The sequence below is a fragment of the Mesoplodon mirus genome, assembly GCF_964341445.2.
Source record: "Mesoplodon mirus genome assembly, chromosome: 4".
NCBI lineage: Eukaryota > Metazoa > Chordata > Mammalia > Artiodactyla > Ziphiidae > Mesoplodon > Mesoplodon mirus.
In genome coordinates, this window is record NC_138979.1 from 62,053,615 (window position 1) to 62,074,904 (window position 21,290).

The following is a 21,290-nucleotide window of genomic DNA, read 5'->3' on the forward strand; positions in this document are numbered from 1 at the left end:
TTCCTCTGCAATTTTTTGGAAGAGTTTGAGAAGGATGGGTGTTAGCTGTTCTCTAAATGTTTGATAGAATTCACCTGTGAAGCCATCTGGTCCTGGACTTTTGTTTGTTGGAAGACTTTTAATCACAGTTTCAATTTCATTACTTGTCATTGGTCTGTTCGTATTTTCTTTCTTCCTGGTTCAGTCTTGGAAGGTTATCCCTTTCTAAGAATTTGTCCATTTCTTTCAGGTTGTCCATTTTATTGGCATAGAGTTGCTTGTAGTAGTCTCTTACGATGCTTTGTATTTCTGCGGTGTCCATTGTAACTTCTCCTTTTTCATTTCTAACTCTATTGATTTGAGTCTTCTCCCTCTTTTTCTTGATGAGTCTGGCTAAAGGTTTATCAATTTCATTTATCTTCTCAAAGAACCAGCTTTTAGTTTCATTGATCTTTGCTATTGTTTTCTGTGCTTCTATTTCATTTATTTCTGCTCTGATATTTATTATTTCTTTCCTTCTACTAAATTTGGGTTTGTTTGTTCTTCTTTCTCTAGTTCTTTTAGGTGTAAGCTTACATTGTTTATTTGAGATTTTTCTTGTTTCTTGAGGTAGGCTTGTATTGCCGTAAACTTCCCTGTTAGAACTGCTTTTGCTGCATCCCATAGGTTTTAGGTCGTCGTGTTTTCATTGTCATTTGTCTCTAGGTATTTTCAATTTCCTCTTTGGTTTCTTTAATAATCTCTTGGTTATTTAGTAATGTATTGCTTAGCCTCCATGTGTTTGTGTTTTTTACATGTTTTTCCCTGTAACCGATTTCTAATCTCATAGCATTGTGGTCAGAAAAGATGCTTGATATGATTTCAGTTTTCTTAAATTTACTGAGGATTGATTTGTTACCCAAGATGTCATCTATCCCAGAGAATGTTCTGTGTGCACTTGAGAAGAAAGTGTAATCTACTGTGTGTGGATGGAATGTCCTATAAATATCAATTAAATCTATCTGGTCTAGTGTGTCATTTAAAGCTTGTTTCCTTATTAATTTTCTGTCTGGATGATCTGTCCATTGGTGTGAGGTGTTAAAGTCCCCCACTATTATTGTGTTACTGTCGATTTCCTCTTTTATAGCTGTTAGCAGTTGCCTTATGTATTGAGGTGCTCCTGTGTTGGGTGCATATATATTTATGATTGTTAGATCTTCTTCTCGGATTGATCCCTTGATCATTACATAGTGTCTTTCCTTTTCTCTTGTAACATTCTTTATTTTAAAGTCTATGTTATATGATATGAGTATTGCTACTCCATCTTTCTTTTGATTTCCATTTGCATGGAATATCTTTTTCCATCCCCTCACTTTCAGTCTGTATGTGTCCCTAGGTCTGAAGTGGGTCTCTGTAGACAGCATATATGTGGGTCTTGTTTTTGTATCCATTCAGCCAGCCTGTGTCTTTTGGTTGGAGCATTTAATCCATTCACATTTAAGGTAATTATCAATATGTATGTTCCTATTACCATTTTCTTAATTGTTATGGGTTTGTTTTTGTAGGTCCTTTTCTTCTCCTGTGTTTCCCACTTAGAGAAGGTCCTTTAGCATTTGTTGTAGAGCTGGTTTTGTGGTGCTGAATTCTCTTAGCTTTTGCTTGTTTGTAAGGCTTTTGATTTCTCCATCGAATGTGAATGGGGTCCTTGCTGGGTAGAGTAATCTTGGTTGTAGCTTCTTCCCTTTCATCACTTTAAATATATTGTGCCACTCCCTTCTGGCTTGTAGAGTTTCTGCTGAGAAATCAGCTGTTAACCTTATGGGAGTTCCTCTGTATGTTGTCATTTTTCCCTTGTTGCTTTCAATAATTTTTCTTTGCCTTTAATTTTTGTCACTTTGATTACTATGTGTCTCAACGTGTTTCTCCTGCCTGGGACTCTGCGCTTCCTGGACTTGGGTGGCTATTTCCTTTCCCATGTTAGGGAAGTTTTTGACTATAATCTCTTCAAATATTTTCTTGGGTCCTTTCTCTCTCTCTTCTCCTTCTGGGACCCCTATAATGCAAATGTTGTTGCGTTTAATGTTGTTCCAGAGGTCTCTTAGGCTGTCTTCATTTCTTTTCATTTTTTTTTCTTTATTCTGTTCTGCTGCAGTGAATTCCACCATTCTGTCTTCCAGGTCACTTATCTGTTCTTCTGCCTCACTTATTCTGCTATTGATTCCTTCCAGTATATTTTTCATTTCAGTTATTGTATTGTTCATCTCTGTTTATTTTTTAATTCTTCTAGGTGTTTGTTCTTTAATTCTTCTAGGTCTTTATTAAACATTTCTTGCATCTTCTTGATCTTTGCCTCCATTCTTTTTCCGAGGTCCTGGATCATCTTCTCTATCATTATTGTGAATTCTTTTTCTGGAAGGTTGCCTATCTCCACTTCATTTAGTTGTTTTTCTGGGGCTTTATCTTGTTCCTTCATCTGGTACAAAGTCCTCTGACTTTTCATTTTGTCTGTCTTTCTGTGAATGTTGTTTTGCTTCCACAGGCTGCAGAATTGTAGCTCTTCTTGTTTCTGCTGTCTGCCCTCTGGTGGATGCGGCTATCCGATTTCTTTATTTTTATGCCAATATCACACTGCCTTGATTACTATAGCTTTACCATAATTCTTGAAATCAGTTAGTGCTGGACCTCTAAGTTTTGTTCTTTTTCAGTGTTGTTTTGGCTATCCTAGGACCTCTGCATTTTATATAAATTTTAGAATCAATTTGTCAATTTCTTAAACAAAAATAGCCTGCTGAGATTTTTCCTGGGATTGTATTGAATCTGTAGACCAATTTGGAAGAGAACTGACATCTTAACAAAACTGAGATATCTACCCCTTGAACAAAGTATATGTTTACATTTATTTAGACTTTTACTTTCTCTCAAAATATTTTTTGTCTTTCACATCTTTTGTCAAAGTTCAAAATTTTGATATTATTATAAATTGTATGTTTTTTTTTTTTTTTTTGCCACACAATGCAGCTTGTGGGTTCTTAGTTCCCTGACCAAGGATTGAGCCTGGGCCCTTGGCAGTGAGAATGTGGAGTGCTAACCACTGGACTGCCAGGGAATTCCCAAATTATATCTTTTTAAAAATTGCAATTTATAGTAGTTTCCTGCTTGTATATAAAAGTATAATTCAGTTGGATTTTCTCCATAAAGAATCATGTCATCTGCAAATTAAGACAGTTTTACTGCCTCCTGTTTAATCTGTACTTTTTTCCTGCCTGATTGCACTGACTAGAATTTCCAGTACAATATATTTTTTAAGTGTTTTGATATTTCTTTTTACTTATATTTTTTAAATAATCAAGGAAATAATCACAGTTACAGGGCCCAACAAAGTGTAGCTACATCTAGTCCAGTTTTCTCTTTATATATATATATAAAAAATAAGACATTGATGGAATCCAGATTTCTGATCAGAGTTCTTTCCCCTACATAGTGGCAACACTCATAATGATCATGTATAATATAAAAGCTCTTCCTTAGGCACTTTAATTTGTTTTAGCATATGCTGTTTGTTTTTGTTGTTGTTCTTGCTTGTTCTTGTTGTTTTGCCATGCTGCGCAGCTTGTGGGATTTTAGTTTCCCAACCAGGGATTGATTGAACCCGGCTGCTTGGCAGTGAGAGCACGAAGTGCTAACAATTGGACCGCCAGGGAATTCCCACATATGCTGTATTATTAATTTATGCAAATGTCTAAAGTACACAACCTCAGTAAGCAGTACCAAAGTTAAATTCATAAAACTCAGAAAACTAGGACATGTGATTCTCCTCCAGTAAAATCTTGAATATAAGAGGTGAAAATGGAAATCCTTGATTTGTTCCCCCTATGGCAACTCTATTTTTAGTTTTTTAAGGGACTTCCGTACTGTTTTCTGTAGTGACTGTACCAATTTACATTCCCACCAACAGTGTAGGAAGGTTCCCTTTTCTCTACACCCTCTCCAGCATTTGTTATTTGTAGACATTTTAATGATGGCCATTCTGACTGGTGTGAGGTGATACCTGATTTTAGTTTTGATTTGCATTTCTCTAATAATTAGTGATGTTGAGCAGCTTTTCATGTGCCTATTGGCCATCTGTATGTCTTCTTTAGAGAAATGTCTATTTAGGTCTTTTGCCCATTTTTTGATTGGGTTGTCTTTTTAAATTTTATTTATTTTTGGCTGTGTTGGGTCTTCGTTGCTGTGTGCAGGCTTTCTCTAGCTGTGGAGAGCGGGGGCTACTCTTTGTTGCAGTGCACGGGCTTCTCATTGTCGTGGCTTCTCTTGTTGCGGAGCATGGGCTCTAGGCGCGCAGGCTTCAGTAGTTGTGGCACGTGGGCTCAGTAGTTGTGGCTTGCGGGCTCTAGAGTACAGGCTCAGTAGTTGTGGTGCACAAGTTTAGTTGCTCCATAGCAAGTGGGATCTTCCCAGGTCAGGGCTTGAACCCACGACTCTTGCATTGGCAGGCAGATTCTTAACCACTGCGCCACCAGGGAAGCCCAGGTTGTTTGTCTTTTTTGTTATTGAGTTGTATGAGCTGTTTATAAAATATATTTTGGAAATAAGCCTTTGCTGGTCACATAATTTGCAAATATTTTCTCCCATTTCATAGGTTGTCTTTTCAGTTTGTTTATGGTTTTCTTTGCTGTGCAAAAGCTTCTGAGTTTGATTAGGTCCCATTTGTTTATTTTTGCTTTTATTTCTATTGCTTTAGGAGACTGACCTAAGGAAACATTGCTACAATTTATGTGAGAAAGTTTTGCCTATTTTCTCTTCTAGTTTTATGGTGTCACGCCTTTTATTTACATCTTTAAGCCATTTTGAGTTTATTTTTGTGTATGGTGTGAGGGAGTGTTCTAACTTCATTTATTTACATGTGGCTTTCCAGCTTTCCCAACACCACTTGCTGAAGAGACTGTCTTTTCTGCATTGTATATTCTTGCCTATTCTGTCAAAGATTAATTGACCATAGGTGTGTGGGTTTATCTCTGGGCTCTCTATTCAGTTCCATTGATCTATATGTCTGTTTTTGTGCCAATACCACGTTGTTTTGATTGGTATTGTCTTTGTAGTATTGTCTGAAGTTTGGGAGGGTTATGCCTCCAGCTTTGTCCTTTTTCCTCAGGATTGCTTTGGCAATTCTGGATCTTTTATGGGCCATATCAATTTTAGGATTATTTGTTCTAGTCATGCATAACTTGATGGGGATCACATTAAATCTGTAGATTGCTTTGGGTAGTATGTGTAATGTCCCTTTTTTTCCCTTGACAATTTTCCTTGAAGTTGGCTCTATCGGAAATATAGCTATGCCAGCTTTCTTTTGATTAGTGTAACATGAAACATCTTTCTCCATCCCTTTACTTGTAATCCCTCTGTGTCTTTATGTTTAAAGTGGGTTTCTTGTAGACATGTAGTTGGGTCTTGCTTTTTTATCCACTCTGACAATCTCTGTCTTTCAATTGTTTTATTGAGACCATTCATGTTTAAAGTGATTATTGATAAAGCTGATTATCTAACATATCTGTTACTCTTTTCCATTTGTTGCCCTTGTTTGTTGTTTCCATTTTTGTCTTCTAGTCTTTTTTTGCCTTTTATGGTTCAATTGAGCTTTTTTTTTTTTTTATGGTACGCGGGCCTCCCACTGTTGTGGCCCCTCCCGTTGTGGAGCACAGGCTCCGGACGCGCAGGCTCAGCGGCCATGGCTCACGGGCCCAGCCGCTCCGCGGTATGTGGGATCCTCCCAGACCGGGGCACGAACCTGTATCCCCTGCATCGGCAGGCAGACTCTCAACCACTGCGCCACCAGGGAAGCCCCAACTGAGGATTTTTAATGATTCCATCTTCTTTCCTTTCTTATCATATCAGTTATACTTCTTTTTTCACTTTAGTGGTTGCCCTAAGGTTTGTAAAATACATTTACAACTTATCCAAGTCCACTTTCAAATAACACTGTACTGCTTCATGAGTAGTACAAGAGCCTTATAATAGAGTATTCCCAATTTCCCCCTCCCATACTTCACAACATTGCTGTCATTTATTTCACTTATCCATAAGGTATCATAATCAATAACATTGCTGTTATTATTTTGAACAAACTGTTATTCATTAGATTAAGAATAAAAATAAATTTCGGTTTTAACTGGAATCCCAGTGAATCTACAGATAATTTAAAAATCTTTACAATATTGGGTCATCTCATTTTTGAACATGTTACATATCTATATTTGGGTCTTCTTTCCGAAGACATCTGTGTGTTTTTGAAAATTTTAATAATTTACCCTATAAAGTTCTTATATGTCTTTCATTAGATTTATTCCTAGGATCATATAATTGTTGACTCTTGTTACATGAGGCAATGTTATTTTTTATTTGTTCATATATTTTTGCTTAAGCCAATTTGAGTTGTTTCCCTGCGACTAAAGAAGTCTTGACTAATGCAGATAGAGTCAGGAAATGATGATGGAGAGCTCAAGAAACACATCATCTTGAAGTCGGAGACTAACATACCCTGCTAAGTGAATTAGACAAGGGGGCAATTTGGAAAAATTAAAAGCAAGAAATTGACATAACCTGACTTGCAGCTTAAAAAGATGACTTGAGGGGCTTCCCTGGTGGCGCAGCGGTTGAGAGTCCGCCTGCCGATGCAGGGGATGCAGGTTCGTGCCCCGGTCTGGGAAGATCCCACATGCCGCGGAGCGGCTAGGCCCGTGAGCCATGGCTGCTGAGCCTGCGCATCTGGAGCCTGTGCTCCGCAATGGGAGAGGCCACAACAGTGAGAGACCCGCGTACCGCAAAAAAAAAAAAAAAAGACTTGAGGCAGGTGCATCAGGATCCTCTTCCAAGTTCAGGGTAGATGTTATGTGCTTATAAAAAGATGGTGGCAGTGCAGATGGAGGGGAGTAAATGGCTCTAAGATTTATTGATACAGAGTGGGCGTGACTTGGTGACAGATTAGAAGGCAATTGTGACAGATAGGGAGCAATTAAGGATGATTCCCAGATTTTGGCTCAAATGAGTGGCAGAAGAGTGGTATAGGAGTAGAGTAGGGAGCTATGAAGAAAGGTGATGAATTCTGTCTGGCACATGAGCTTCGGGTGATATGAAGTGGATGAATTTGGGGCTCAGAGGATATAGATATAGATATATACATATAGTTAAAGATTTGGTTGTATGTAAACGAGATCACTGAGAAGAAAGTATAGAAGAGGAAAGAGGACAGACCCTTAAAAACATGATTGGTTGTGGGATGGGAGTTTGCTGGAAGAGTCAGTGATGCAGGCTGAGAAACAATCATGAAAGATGTAGGAGAAAACTCAGGGAAGGATGGTGTCAAAGAAGTCTGGGAAGAATGAATATCAAAGGAGTGATCAAAATCTCAAAATACAAGGAAAGGTCAAGTAATGTTTTCATTATTATTGAGAAATGTCCCTTGACTCGGCAACATGTAGGTTATTGTTGGCCTCAGTGAGAGCAGCCTTCATGAGGACTGAATGAGAAGTGGAGAAATGGAGCCAAACTTGCAGTTGGTTCCGGCAACCTGACTGAGAAAAAGCAGGCCGGAGAGTTTTTGTTTAAAGACAAGGGAGATGGGGCTTCCCTGGTGACACAGTGGTTAAGAACCTGCCTGCCAATGCAGGGGGACACGGGTTCAAGCCCTGGTCCGGGAAGATCCCACATGCTGTGGAGCAACTAAGCCCATGTGCCACTACTGAGCCTGCGCTCTAGAGCCTGCAAGCCACAACTACTGAGCCTGTGTGCCACAACTACTGACGCCCACGTGCCTAGAGCCTGTGCTCCACAACAAGAGAAGCCACTACAATGAGAAGCCCGCACACCGCAACCAAGAGTAGCCCCCTCTCACCACAACTAGAGAAAGTCTGCGTGCAGCAACGAAGACCCAACGCAGCCAAAAAAAATTAAAATTTAAAAAAAAAAGGGAGATTGTGCATGTGTGTGTGCTGAAAGGAACCATTTGTAAGGAAGAGTTTGAAAAGTGGGAGGAAATTGAGCCCAGACATAGTTGAGTACCCAGCTTTATCTGTGTGTCTGTCTGAACGTGGAGCTCAAGAGCAGGAAGATGTCTGGTTCAGTTTGGGGCTGTGGCTGATGGCGGGGTGCAGGACAGGCTAGAATTAACTAGGCGAGCTTGGATCCATAGTCCCTGAGCACAAATCCTGACTCAGCCTAGCTATCTAACCATGAACAAATCATTTAAACTGTCTATGTCTGTTTCCTTATCTGTCAGGTGAGGATAATATTGATACCTACCTCACTGGTTGGGATGAGGATTAAATAAACTAACATCCAATCGAGTGCTTATAACAGCGCCTGACACAGCAAGCACATAAAAATGACAAAGCAGGGACTTCCCTGGTGGTCCAGTGGGTAAGACTCTGCACTCTCAATGCAGGGGGCCCGGGTTCGATCCCTGGTCTGAGAACTAGATCCCGCATGCATGCCACGACTAAGAGTCGGCATGCCACAACGAAAAGATCCCGTGTGCTGCAACGAAGACCAGGCACAGCCAAAATAAATAAATAAATAATACATTAAAAAAAAATGACAAAGCATTTTTGTTCCCCTGGATGGATTTCCCCAAATATCTTCACTCAAATTTCTGACTTATGTGAGTATAGACAAACGTTTGCATAGTTTTCTCCGAATATTTTCTTCTTAAATAAATATCTTTTATAATAAATAATTATCCAGGTGCCCCCAACATCCTCTCTTAAGTCCAGCAGCACATCAGCACAGCACAGATGTCCCTCTTCCCATGTCTGCCTGCCAGCTGTCTGTCTATACACACACACACACACACACACACCCCTTTTCTGAGTGGCTTCCCAAAACATCCCTTCCTCATTTGCTATGAAGTGAGCCATAAAGAATTTATTAACAATGAAGAAAAATCATAGCTAAGTATCAGATATTCCAGAGGAAGTAAGATTTGAAATAAAAGCTAGAAAGTGGTTATTTTGAGAAGCAAGAGAATGGAACTGGGAAGGGGGACATATATAATGTTTCATCTCTTAAAAAGAAAACAAATCTGAAGCAAATACAACTACTAAGATGTGATAAAGCTAAGTGGTGGTTATACTGTGTGTATTATTTTATTCTCTACAGTATTGTTTGAAACATTTGAAATCATTAAATAAAAGTTCTTACTGTGGCAGGGAAGACCTAACATGGATGTGGTTAGAATATGGTTATTACTGTGAAGATAAGCAAGGTTCATGGACATTTCCATTTTTAAAAACCTCACTGAAAAATGCAGTAAAATACACACACACACACACACACACACACACAGGGCTACTTCAAAAAGGATTTTAAAAAACAAATGTGAAGATTTATATATAGTTAGAGTGAAGAGTATCGAAAAAAAATCAACAAGTAAATGCTTCACTGAAGGTAGTTAATATGTATTTATATTATTTATATATTTATTAACAGTATAAAGGGACACTGATTTTCAAACTTTCAGTGTTTATTTATAAAGGAAAACATACAGAATGATTTTAAGACAAAGACAATTCCTACTTATTTTCTTTCTTAGTGAAAAAAAGCACATGATACACAATTGTCACAGCCTGTACTGATTAATCTTACAAGTGATATTGACAAAAACTATAAAAATCTCAACTTTAGAGTGCTAGCAATGTTGCCACTAGGCGTGTACATCTACATTGATATCAGTTAAATTCAATCTATATCATAGAATCCTTTTCTCACCTTTCCCTTGGAGAGCCAAGTATCATTTGGCTTTCCTCACCCCTTGCTGTGTCCCCCATCACTAGTGCTATGGAGCACCTGTGCTCCCAAGTCCTCTGCTATCCTATCCCTATGCTAATCCACGGAGGTGCACCTCAAAACATCAGGTTTCCAAGAAGGGAGGGGTACCTGGCTCACTGCCTCAACTCCTACCAAGGAGGTGAATGTCCTCCCAGCCTCCATTCACTCCTTTACTTATATTCCCATTAAGGCTGCTTTGCATCCTTAAGAGATTCAGAGGAGAGCAGGGGCAGACCCTTTGTGCCCAAAGATAACTAGAGCCAGGAAATCAGTCCAGGCACTTCCCCGCCCCCTGGTGGTGAACAGAGAACACAAGCAGGCCAGAGGAGTCTGGCCCAGCACAGGGTGGGACAGGTTAAAGGAGATGAGGTGGGGAAGCAGTGATTCTGTGCATCGGAACCGACTGGGCGGTTGCTACGGGCACTGTCTCTGACCTGTCAGCAGTTCAAGGTCTGATGATGACCTTCAGGTAAATGCTGTCATGATCAGTGGGCCCAGAGATTCAGTGGTGGAGGCTGGGGATCAGCACATCCCACCACTTGATCAGGCCACACTGATTTTTTTTTTTTTTGCGTTATGCGGGCCTCTCACTGCTGTGGCCTCTCCCGTTGCGGAGCACAGGCTCCAGACGCGCAGGCTCAGCGGCCATGGCTCACGGGCCCAGCCGCTCCGTGGCATGTGGGATCTTCCCGGACCGGAGCACGAACCCGTGTCCCCTGCATCGGCAGGTGGACTCTCAACCACTGCGCCACAAGGGAAGCCCCACACTGATTTTTTTAATTGTAAAAATAACAACATTAAAGAAAATGTTTACGAGACGAGTAAGAAATCATAGACCTTTACTGCTTTAATACAGGTGTTTTCATGGTCTCTTCCTTCATTGACTTGAGACTTACAATTTAGTGTCTGATCTTTTTTATTTAACGTTATCCCAAACAAAAGCAATATTCCAGTTATGATCAGGAAGGAAGCAGGGGCACTTGAAGTATAGCAGCATTTCTGCAGGGTCCTTGCCTGGGACTACCCCAAAGGCTTCTCCGGGTAATAGAGAGTAAGGGTGCTGCTTTGGTGGGTACAGATGGTAGAGCCTTAACTCGTGTCTCTCCAGGCCAGAGCCCTGGGCTCGGCTTATCTGGGCTGTGTGAATACCCTTTCCCTAGAGGATTCTGCAGGTAGAAGGTGCCCAACCTGCCCCTATGGTAACAGTGCAAGAAGGCCAGGCTGGTGTACGTCCAACCAAGTCCCCAAAGGAGCATGATGAAGGGCTGAAGGATGCTATTTAAGGACCAAATTTTACTGAGATCCCTTCTCAGGCCTGCTTTCCCCAAGTTTCTGTATCCACTAGATTGGAAACTTTCTGAAAGAAATGCCTGGGACCTCTCCTTTGTCCTTCCAGCCCAGGGCCAGGTAAAAGAAAAAAAATGGTCAAAGAAATCCTCATCTAAAACTGCTGCTGTCCACTACCGCCCAGCCTCTGGGCTGCACTGTCACTTGTGAAAATGAAACCACTAGGGGGCAGTCTGGGTTCACGATGAGCCAGTTCCTCCTAGGGAAAACTGGTCAACTTGTGCAAAGACACTCTTCCAGAGCCACATGCCCACCTCTTGGTCCCCCAGGGGCTTCCCTGTCATGGTCTCAGCTGTGCCATCAATTCTCTGAGAAGATGCTATTGGACTGAAAATGGGTGGGAGGAGGGGTGGAAGTTGCTGCCATTTGGGGGAGTTGAACAGGGCCTCTGGGGACTAAGTTCTACCACAGTGCCAAGACCATAGTATGTGTTCAATATTTAATAATGGTTGCATGCAATTGAAGTAACAAGAAACCCAAAGCAGAAGAAAAGCTCTAGGGGAGGGAAGTTTGTGAGTATGCATGGGGGAGGAGCTATTCTGTGACCAGGTTGGGGCTGGAGCCCCTGCTGCTTCCCAGAACTTGTTTGATCCCCTATGGTGTCTTCTGTATACAGAAGCCTTGGAGGTCTAAGTGATGAGTCTAAGGATGGGGTATGTGTCTGGACTATGTGTGGGCTTGGAGAGGCATCATAACTCAGGCGGAGCAGGACAGCACAAAGGCTACAGGTTTCATTCCCAGCCCTCAACTTATAAGATCCCTCCAGGGGCAGATACTGAGCCCAACCTGGCTGGGCCCCGCTGAGCCCTATCACCCTCAGGGGCAGAAGGCCAGTTCTGGCAGCTCCCTTACCCTAGGGCCACTCACATTTTTTTCCACACAGGTAATCCACATTCCTTGTAGGAAAACGCCACATCACTCTTTATTGGACACCAGCACCAACACCAGCCCCCGTGCCTCCAGGCGCACAGGCCCCTCCCCTGGGTGGGGTACAGTGGGAGCCTGTCCGCTACCGCTCTCCTAGGGCCAGCACCCTCCTCGGTGCCTGGGGTACTTGCTCAGGTTTGTTCAAACTCCACGTCACAGTAGCCTACGCTGAGGGGCTGGGCCTGGACACCCCGCCTGCGAGAAGACGTAAAGAAACAGAGCGAGATGAGCCCCTCGGAAGGAGCACGGTCTTGGGCCCCAGCAACACCTTCTCCACCACAACCAATGGTCTCCCCTTCCCCCAGTTCAGTGGGTTTCAAACTGCCACTAGACACCCAAATTCCTTGGGGGGGTCTCACTTCCAGAGATTCTTGCTTGGGGTGGGGCTGTGTGTTGGCAAGAATCTGCGATCTGAACAGGTGCCCCAGGTGATTTTGATACAGGGACACCCCGGAACCTTGAGGAACACCTCCGTATTTCTGACTTGCCTGTTTCTGTGCCCCAGCCCCAAATAACTCAGTACCTTTAGAAAAAAGGTGGATGCCTAAGGGGTGCCCAGTGCTCCTGGCCCACTGAGCCCCCATTAACGGCTCTAAAACTCTGTAAATGTGGTGGTGGTGGGGGAACCGAGGCACTGTCCAGCCCATGCACAGGGTGTGGACATGAAATCCCATCCTTAGGTCTCAGCCTCACAAGTTCCAGGACCTGACCAATCTCCTTAGGGTACCTCTAGGCATGCCTCCTTTATTACCCAAATAAGTTATGTGCTCAGAGATGGTAAGGAACTAGCTTAAAGTCGCCCAGTAAATTACAGACAGTTGAGGCTTAGACCCCACCATGCTTGGCTCTCAGCCTGGGACTCCCCTCTCTACTAGGCTGTTTCCCCTAGGGCCTCAAGACCTAGTAAGTGAATGAATCAGGGAAATGACCATCTTACGCAGGTCCATCCTAACAGGGGCACAGGTGTCATGAGAACCCATAAAAGCATGGCCATGGCTACGAGCGCAGACTCTGAAGTCAGCCTGGTTCATATCCTGGTTCTGAGCAACTTTGGGCAAGTTACTTAAGTGCTCTGTGCGTCAGCTGCCTACCTCTGAAATGGGGATAAAACTACATCCCCCTTATAGGGTTATGGTAAAGAGTCAATGAAGCAATGCTGGCAGAGGGCTGAGCGCAGGGCTTGCCACACACAGTAGGCCCCTGCAAGTGTCAGCTGTTATCAGTATTCTTTTCCTGTCAGTAGGGGTCCTCAGCCCCCAACCTGCCCATGGCCTGCGTACCTCAGCAGCTCACAGCGGAAGTGTGCCAAACGTTTATAGGCAAAGTCCAGGTTGGTCACCATCTTGTTGCTCCACAGCCTCTCGGCAACAGCCCCTGCTCTAGGCCTGCAGGAAAGGGGACACGCACCAGGTTGGGCCCTGGATTCCTGGCAAGGGTGCTGGACACCCACAGCCTCTTGTTTAGGCACCCTGGACTAGCTTGGGGACAAGGGACGTGATCGACACCTTAATCAGAGTGACAGCCGGCTGGAGGGCTCACAGGGACTTCAAGGGCCCAGCTCCATCTTCAGTAAAATGGGGATCGGGATCCCATCTCCTCCTCTCCCAAACACATGGGAACCAGATTACATCTTAAAGGCGTCGTGAACAGTTACTGACAGCGGCCGCAGCAGCTGTTCTCAAAATGTAAACTCTACGCACCCAACCAGACTTGGTGAGGGGCTGCAGCCTGAGGATACAGCATAGAGGAGCCTTATCACATGCACTTCAGGGCTGGATCCTGAGTAAGCCATCCCGAAGGGAACATTCTTTCAACGTGTTCTCCAGGACTCCTTATCTCTATCTGTGAAATGGGGACAACAGTCTCCATCCGACACACCTAATGGGCTGGAGGAGTAAATATGCAAGTCAGGTGGGAGGTGACTTACATACAAACAGGGGCAACACTGCGATGCCCCTTCTCTCCCAGGCCTGAAAGGAGGGTGCTCGGCTGGGGGAGGCTGGACGGGATTGAGCCTGTGAGGGAGAACCCACGCCCACAGGCCCAACCCTCCACATCCCCCGGAAGCCCTTACCAGAGCCTGGGGACCAGGTTTGTGCTGTCCACATACTCTCCCCACATACAGGCCTCTCCGCCGATCACCAGAGCCTTCTGCTCAGGGCTACCTGAGGGAAAACAAGCAACCACAGGCCTCTACCGCCTTCCCAGCGTGGCCCTCTCCTCAGATAGGTCATTTCGTCTGTTGACCTGCAATGTCCAGCCCAGAATCTCCTGGCTTCCGCCCTGTACCCCACTCAGCCGCCTTCGGCAGCAAGGAGAGCTCCCTGTTTACCTTCAAACGCCAGTGGCTCCACCATGTAGATATTCTTCCAGTCAGGGCCATAAGTTATGTGGTTCAGGTACCAGGGGGCAGAAAGCAGGGCCCGGAAGCCAGCACTGGTGACCAGTTCCATCTCCTTCATGTACCTTACAGGCATCTCTTCTCGCCAGACCTGGATGACTGTGTCTGGCTGAACCTGTCAGGAAAGGTCAAAGGGCAGTAGGAGATTCCCGGGCCACAGTGTTATGCAAGCAACCCAGGCCAGGGGGTGTGTGTTCCCTCTGCTCCCCAGCAGCAAAGCATTTCTCTGTGACTCCTAAGCACTGAGCTTCTAGCCCAGTGCAGAGGCCGAGGGCCCCATAGGCCCTAGGGGAGCTCCCTTCTGCCTCTCCCCCAGTCCTTCTGCAGCTTCCCTGTCTACACTGAGATAGTAACACCGGCTGTGAGCTAAGGGAGACAAGCAGTGGGGCCCAGGAGACTCATCAGATCAGGAGCTACCATGTCCAAGCATCTCCAGATGCTTCTGAGGATGGGACGAGGTTCCTGCAGAGCCCCTGACGTGGCGGGAAGCTGGGATCTTACTGCTCAACAATGAAGGAGAAGGTAGCCCTGGAAGATCCTAGTCTATGACACAGGCAGGAAAACTCAACCCATCATGCCAGTCTCAGGAATCCCAAGTAACCTAGCAGCAGAAATAACTTGATCCGTTCATAGTGAGGGAAGACAGATGGAGGCTCTGACACCCACACCCAGGGCTCAAACCTCTGTACCTGCACAGGAGCAGGGAAGGGATGGGAGACCACGGGGAGGCACCGAGGGTGGCCCCTTCTCTCTGCCCCTGGCTCACCTTTACTTTATTATCAAACACCTCCTGCCACACCACATAGCCCTTGCCGTAGGCAGAGACGATGTCCAGCAGCCTTAGAGAGTAAAGAGAACGTCTGCTTAGTTCAGACAGGCTCTGCGCTACAGGCGCCAGTGCCCTGGGGGCTGAGCCTGGTTAGGGGCCCATTCCTGACTGACCAGTTGGGAATCAACCACTCCAATGAAAGGACATGACAAAGGACCCCTTCAGGGGCCCAGAGAGTGGTCCAGCAGGTCCTGGTCCTGCTATGGAAAGTGAGGACTCCACAGGAGTTGACCCCCAGGGACCAGGGACCCTGCCCACCCTCCCTCCTTCCTCACGTCTGGATGTAGAAGGACTCCAGCTGCTTGAAGTCCTCACCAAAGCCTTTCTTCTTCATAAAGGCCTGGATATCTGGGTTGGACTTCCTAAATCCCAAAAGAAAATGAAAATTAATTCTTTTGACATCCTCAAAGCCCAGAGCTTGGGGATGTATCACCTGGCCTCCCACAACTCCTTTTTTTCACCTGAAAAACCAATCGACTGAGGATCTCAAGAGGCCACAAATTTGGGAGGTGTGGCTAAACAAAGCTAAATGAAGGGGGCCACTGACATAGGCTGAGAAAGGCTGTCTGGATCTGAAGAGCTTCAAGTTCACCCTCAAAGAGAACACATATCAGTCTCTCTGGGCTATGACACGTGGCTCTGAGGTCTTGGCTTGGGGCTCCAGCACACTGGATTCTGGCTTCTGTCTCTTACCTCCCATACCCTGGGCATAGTCTGCTTTTCCCTTAATATTTATTCTTTTTTTTTTTTTTTTTTTTTCAGTACGCGGGCGTCTCACTGCTGTGGCCTCTCCCGTTGCGGAGCACAGGCTCCGAACGCGCCGGCTCAGCAGCCATGGCTCACGGGCCTAGCCGCTCCACGGCATGTGGGATCTTCCCGGACCGGGACACGAACCCGTGTCCCCTGCATCGGCAGGCGGACTCTCAACCACTGCGCCACCAGGGAAGCCCAATATTTATTCTTTATTCCAGTTGGATACAAGCATTGCTGTCACCCATTGCAGCTCCCTTATCCCACAAGGTCTACATTTTGTTTTTTCCCTCCTCCCCTCTTTCCTCAGATCCAGCGCTAGTGCCCACTTCGCCAAGAAGCCCCTGAGCCTCTTTTGAGCTAAGCAGATCTGAGGGTGGGAAGCTTACAATATAATACTAACTAGACACTCATATATTAGCCTCGAATTCATATGTGTCCTGTCTCTTCAACCAGACTATTTTAAGCTGTCAAAAGTAGGGATTGTTTTTCTCTATCCTGATTTTTCCAAGACAGTTCTGTGCCCAGAGCTGGTTTTTCTGTAAATATCTCAAGGCTATGACAAGAGGAAAGGAGAGTTTCACCTTCACAGCCTTGCCAAAATCAGGTAGGGCCTCTCTGTAGGTGGAGAGAGAAAAGGCCGAAGACCTGAGCCATCAGGATGGAGACAGATGAGGAACACCTGAGACAGGTAGCTTCTCGGGGGCTAACCTCTACTCTGAGTAGGCAGTTCATCAGGCCAGGATGGGAAGGTCACAGGGCTCATACCAGCAGGTGAAATCAACCTCATCTCCTCCAAGGTGAAGATAAAAATCTGGGAAGACAGAGCTGATCTCCAAGAAGAATGTGCTCATGAACTCATAGGTATTGTTGAGAGCGGGATTCACTGGCCCAAAGGTGCCAGAAGGGTGGGACCCAGAGTAGCAAGGAGTTAATAATCCAGGGACACCTAAGGCAATAGAGAACCTCACACTAGTGTCACAAATACACAGACCCCACATACAGTCATATACATGATGACAATTGCATTCAGATATTACATGCACACAGACAGGAACACTCAGGCATTCACAGACACTGGTAATTATGAGCATTTAGTGACGATCAAAGAAATACAAATATGTCCACAATCATACACAGACAACTGTCACACACATACTCCTGCCTTGACACACTCTTCCAGCAGGGGTCACCCTCGGTCCCAAAGTCTGCCCTCACGTAGCCTATGGGCAGAAAAGCAGACAGCCTGATCCAGCAAAACTGGCAAAATCTTTCTTCCACTCTAGGGCACAACAACGTACAAGGGCATCATGAGGCAAGGACGTCTGAGAAGAATTTGCCCTTTTAATTTATTTATTTATTTGGCTGCATTGGGTCTTTGTTGCTGTGCACAGGCTTTCTCTAGTTGCAGAGAACAGGGGCTACTCTTCGTTGAGGTACATGGGCTTCTCACTGTTGCAGAGCACAGGCTCTAGGTGCACGGGCTTCAGTAGCTGTGGCTCGCAGGCTCAGTAGTTGTGGCTCGCGGGCTCTAGGGCACAGGCTCAGTAGTTGTGGCACACGGGCTTAGCTGCTCCGCGGCATGTGGGATCTTCCTGGACCAGGGCTCGAACCCGTGTCCCCTGCATTGGCAGGCGGATTCTTAACCACTGCGCCACCAGGGAAGTCCCTGCCCATATTTTAATAGTAAGAAGTGGGCTCCTTCGCCCAAAGTAAATTCTGCCTATCTAAATTCCCAGTGGAAAAAGTTGATGGAAAACATTCTTCCAGAGACCAAGGCTGAGGCATGCTACATCCAAGAGCCAATATCCTAAAGTCCCATTGAGGGGAATCAGTAGACTCCCTTCCACCTCCAGACATTATTCTTACCTGGTCCCCATGACAGAGTGTGGCCAGGAGTGTCGAACTCTGCCAACACACGGATACCCCGAAGCCGCGCATATTCAATCACCTCCTTCACATCCTGTGCTGTGTAGATGTGGGTGGCAGGGTTGTAGGACCCCTGAAAGGCACAAAACGCCATTCAGGATCTCATTTCCTGAAGGCTAGCAGAGGAAAGGATACTCAAAATGCCTTCTGGACCCCCCTGGATATCAGAAAATCTACCAACAGCCCTTTGGTATCAGGGGTTGTCTTCAAGGAACTTCTTCATAATTTCCCACAAGCTATCACATCTACTGTCTTATCTCAGTGCCATGATGCCAGTGAGATGAACAAGGTAGTTATTATGCCCAGCTAACCAAATATAGATAAATAAAAAGAAGATGGGACCAGGAGAGATTCTCTCCTGAAGGTCACAGAGCAAATGAATGGTGTAGTTTGGACCTGAACTCAGGTCTCCTGACTCCAAATCCAGTGCCCACCCCCTATATGTCAGTGTGTACCTAAAACTGGCTGGTTAGGAGGAGAGCTGGTGTCCTTGCCAGCAGGGAGCCATAGCCAGGTTCAGACTTCAAGCCATCAACTTGGTCTGGGCGAAATTAAGGCATACCTTTTTGGTGAGGTCTGGAAAAGTGAAGCTCTCATATGGGAAGGAAGAGTCATCAACCAGATGCCAGTGGAACACGTTGAATTTGTTGTACGCCATGACATCCTATAGGTCAGAGCACGCACTGTTAACTCAGCACTTCTCCAGCTTCAGCCCCAAGCTTGGCAGGCTGCTCCACACACTTTAACAGGCTCGACCTGCCCAGCTTCCTGCTAAGTGTTCACAGGTTCTCCCTATCAAACCTTCCCATCGGGTTGTGCCTGGCGTGGAGGGAAGGGGAAGACCCTGCACATGCAGAGATGGCTGACAGAAGTAGTATCTCCTCTTTGGGGGATGAGTTACGGTCATATCGAGAGGAGCGCTGCAGCTCCGTGGTAACCTGCGGTCTTCAGAAAGCCCCACAATACCCTGAAAACTAATATTTCCTCCTGCCATTTGTTTTGGGTTGTCTGACTAGTGTTTATCCAAACTGTGAGGTCTGTTGTGAATTTAGTAGCCCCATAGTCCATAAATCTCAGATGCCCAAACTGGTGGATGTGTCCACTTCTTTGGTTCCATCAGGAGAGCAAAGGAAAAGTTAGACACATGAGCTAGATCAGCAGCTGTCAGGTAAGACTGCCCATCAAATTCAAGACAGTTAGGAACATCCCCAGCTAAGGCTTTTGAACATCTCTTTCCTATGACTTTGTACTAACTAAAGTTAGCTCTGCTCAGTCAAAGAAGTCAATTCCCCAAACCACTTCCTGCATCGCTGGAGACAGCCCGGACATTGGTCCTCAGTAGCCAGTGGGGTAGGTTTAAATCACTCTTGTTATTTTTTTGAATCTTGGAGCAGGTCATTTTTTACATTTTTCCCGGGAGCTCATAAAGTTATGCACATTCTCTCTGTAACTCTTTAAGAATATGGCACCTGATCTATCTGTTGTCCCATTACCCCAGAACCCTGAGGGCAAAGAAGGCCTTAAGGCCTGGGTACCAGAGTGTCCAGGATGCTAGCCAGTGGCAGGTAATGGCGAGACGTATCCAACAACAAGCCCCGGTGAGGGAAGCGGGGGAAGTCCTCAATCTCCGTCTTGTTGATATAGAACTGTGTGGACCAAACACCGAACATGTTAAGATTCAAAGGAAATTCACCAGTGGGGTGGAGGGGGATGAGAAAAGTCTTCCAAGATTCCTGAAAAGCCAACCTGTGACTGTTCTGCAGGGTAACTGTCTCCACAAACACCGCACACCTCTACCTCAATGACCATAAGCAGGTACCTGTCCAGAGAGCAACTGTCCTGTGCCAGCCAAATACAGCTGTCCCACATACCACTCAGCCCACACATTCCAGATTTTCACTGACTGTTAATATTTTCTTCAAAGCAGTGTGGTCTCAAGGTCATTGCTAAACAATGACCCAGGGTGAACTAAGTTATACCCCAACTGGCAAAATCTACCAAACCAGTTTCCACCCATATCTCCTTGAATACTCTTTTTTGGGGCCATATCAAGCCACCAGGACTCTGTTTAAGGTAAAATAAGATATTTCCAGGACTCTCAACATTGGGAGCAAACCCCAGAGATTTAAAAGGAGCCCTTTTTGAGGGCCCACACTCACCGTGCCCTCAGGAGATCTCCAAACAAGTTGGCTAAAAGTCTCCAGACCTGCAGGGAAGTAGAGAGGCAGATGGTAAAGACTTAGGGAGGTGGGTAAAGACTTGGAACCATTTGGAAGGTTCCCATGTGGCACAGCACAGTGCTTGGGCACACAGTGAGAGGGGATCTAGAGTAGGCTTGATGGTTCTCAACAGTTACGAAAAGGGGATAGTAGGAAGCCAGTATCTATTTTTACTCTGTATTTTATTTGGGGAGGTGGCAGCGTAAGGGGCTTTTGTGCCCCTCCTAGCAATACACTAACCCACATGCCTCTTATCTATACTTCCTAAGCCTTGAATTTACAAAGATATTAAGAAGAGAGGCCAAGGGGCTTCCCTGGTGGCGCAGTGGTTGAGAGTCCGCCTGCCGATGCAGGGGACACAGGTTCGTGCCCCAGTCCGGGAAGATCCCACATGCCGTGGAGCGGCTGGGCCCGTGAGCCATGGCCGCTGAACCTGCGCGTCCAGAGCCTGTGTTCTGCAACGGGAGAGGCCACAACAGTGAGAGGCCTGTGTACCGCAAAAAAAAAAAAAAAAGAAGAGAGGCCAAGATGTGTGCCCATGAGGACAGACACAGGGACAAGCCAGCTCACAAGGGGTTAAAGCTTTCCATGGATAATACCCAACAGGAGCTAAGGGAGCTGAGAAAAAGGGGCCCCCAATCTGTTGCCCCTTCACTTCTCCCAGACTGAATTGTGAGAATGTGATCATTGACTTGAGTTTCATAAACTCAATCAGAAACTTCTGGGTCCACAGCTGGACTTAGAAGACAAAGAAGCCTCCACTTTTCCTCTTCAGAGCCTAAGAGGAGAACCAGCTATAGGGAGCTGAGGTGTGGCAGGCAGCAACTGCCCAGAAGACTGGACACAGACTCCTAGATTCCAGCAAAGCCCAAGGGCAGACATGCTGAGTCCAGAGCACTAGATGTTCTCAACAGCTGGGGGGCCTCACTTCTGAAAATCCAGCACAAGCCCTGTGAAGGATTCCCAGAATCCTAAATTTGCAGAATTTAAGAATCTGTGAGACTTTCATGGTCACTCAGCAGCTCATTTGAGGCAGACTTCCAGTGTACCACCATCTGGGCTTCTCTCCAGTCTGACTCTGACGCCTAGCACTCGGGGTCCCAGATCTCCC

The 21,290-nt window shown here is 45.6% G+C and overlaps 1 protein-coding gene across 1 annotated transcript in view; it reads right to left on the reverse strand.

Moving 5' to 3' along the window:
* Positions 1-12,021: 12,021 nt before the first annotated feature.
* HEXA (hexosaminidase subunit alpha) overlaps positions 12,022-21,290 on the reverse strand; it is a 38,287-nt gene continuing 29,018 nt past the window's right edge. The window contains exons 4-14 of the mRNA XM_082618072.1: positions 20,120-20,166; positions 19,496-19,606; positions 18,523-18,624; positions 17,901-18,033; positions 16,800-16,980; positions 15,557-15,643; positions 15,219-15,291; positions 14,384-14,567; positions 14,126-14,216; positions 13,332-13,436; positions 12,022-12,246 (exon numbers count right to left, since the gene is read on the reverse strand). Of these exons, the coding sequence (XP_082474198.1) occupies positions 12,183-12,246; positions 13,332-13,436; positions 14,126-14,216; positions 14,384-14,567; positions 15,219-15,291; positions 15,557-15,643; positions 16,800-16,980; positions 17,901-18,033; positions 18,523-18,624; positions 19,496-19,606; positions 20,120-20,166 (1,178 nt within the window). The 3' untranslated portion in view covers positions 12,022-12,182. The remainder of the gene's footprint in view (positions 12,247-13,331; positions 13,437-14,125; positions 14,217-14,383; positions 14,568-15,218; positions 15,292-15,556; positions 15,644-16,799; positions 16,981-17,900; positions 18,034-18,522; positions 18,625-19,495; positions 19,607-20,119; positions 20,167-21,290) is intronic.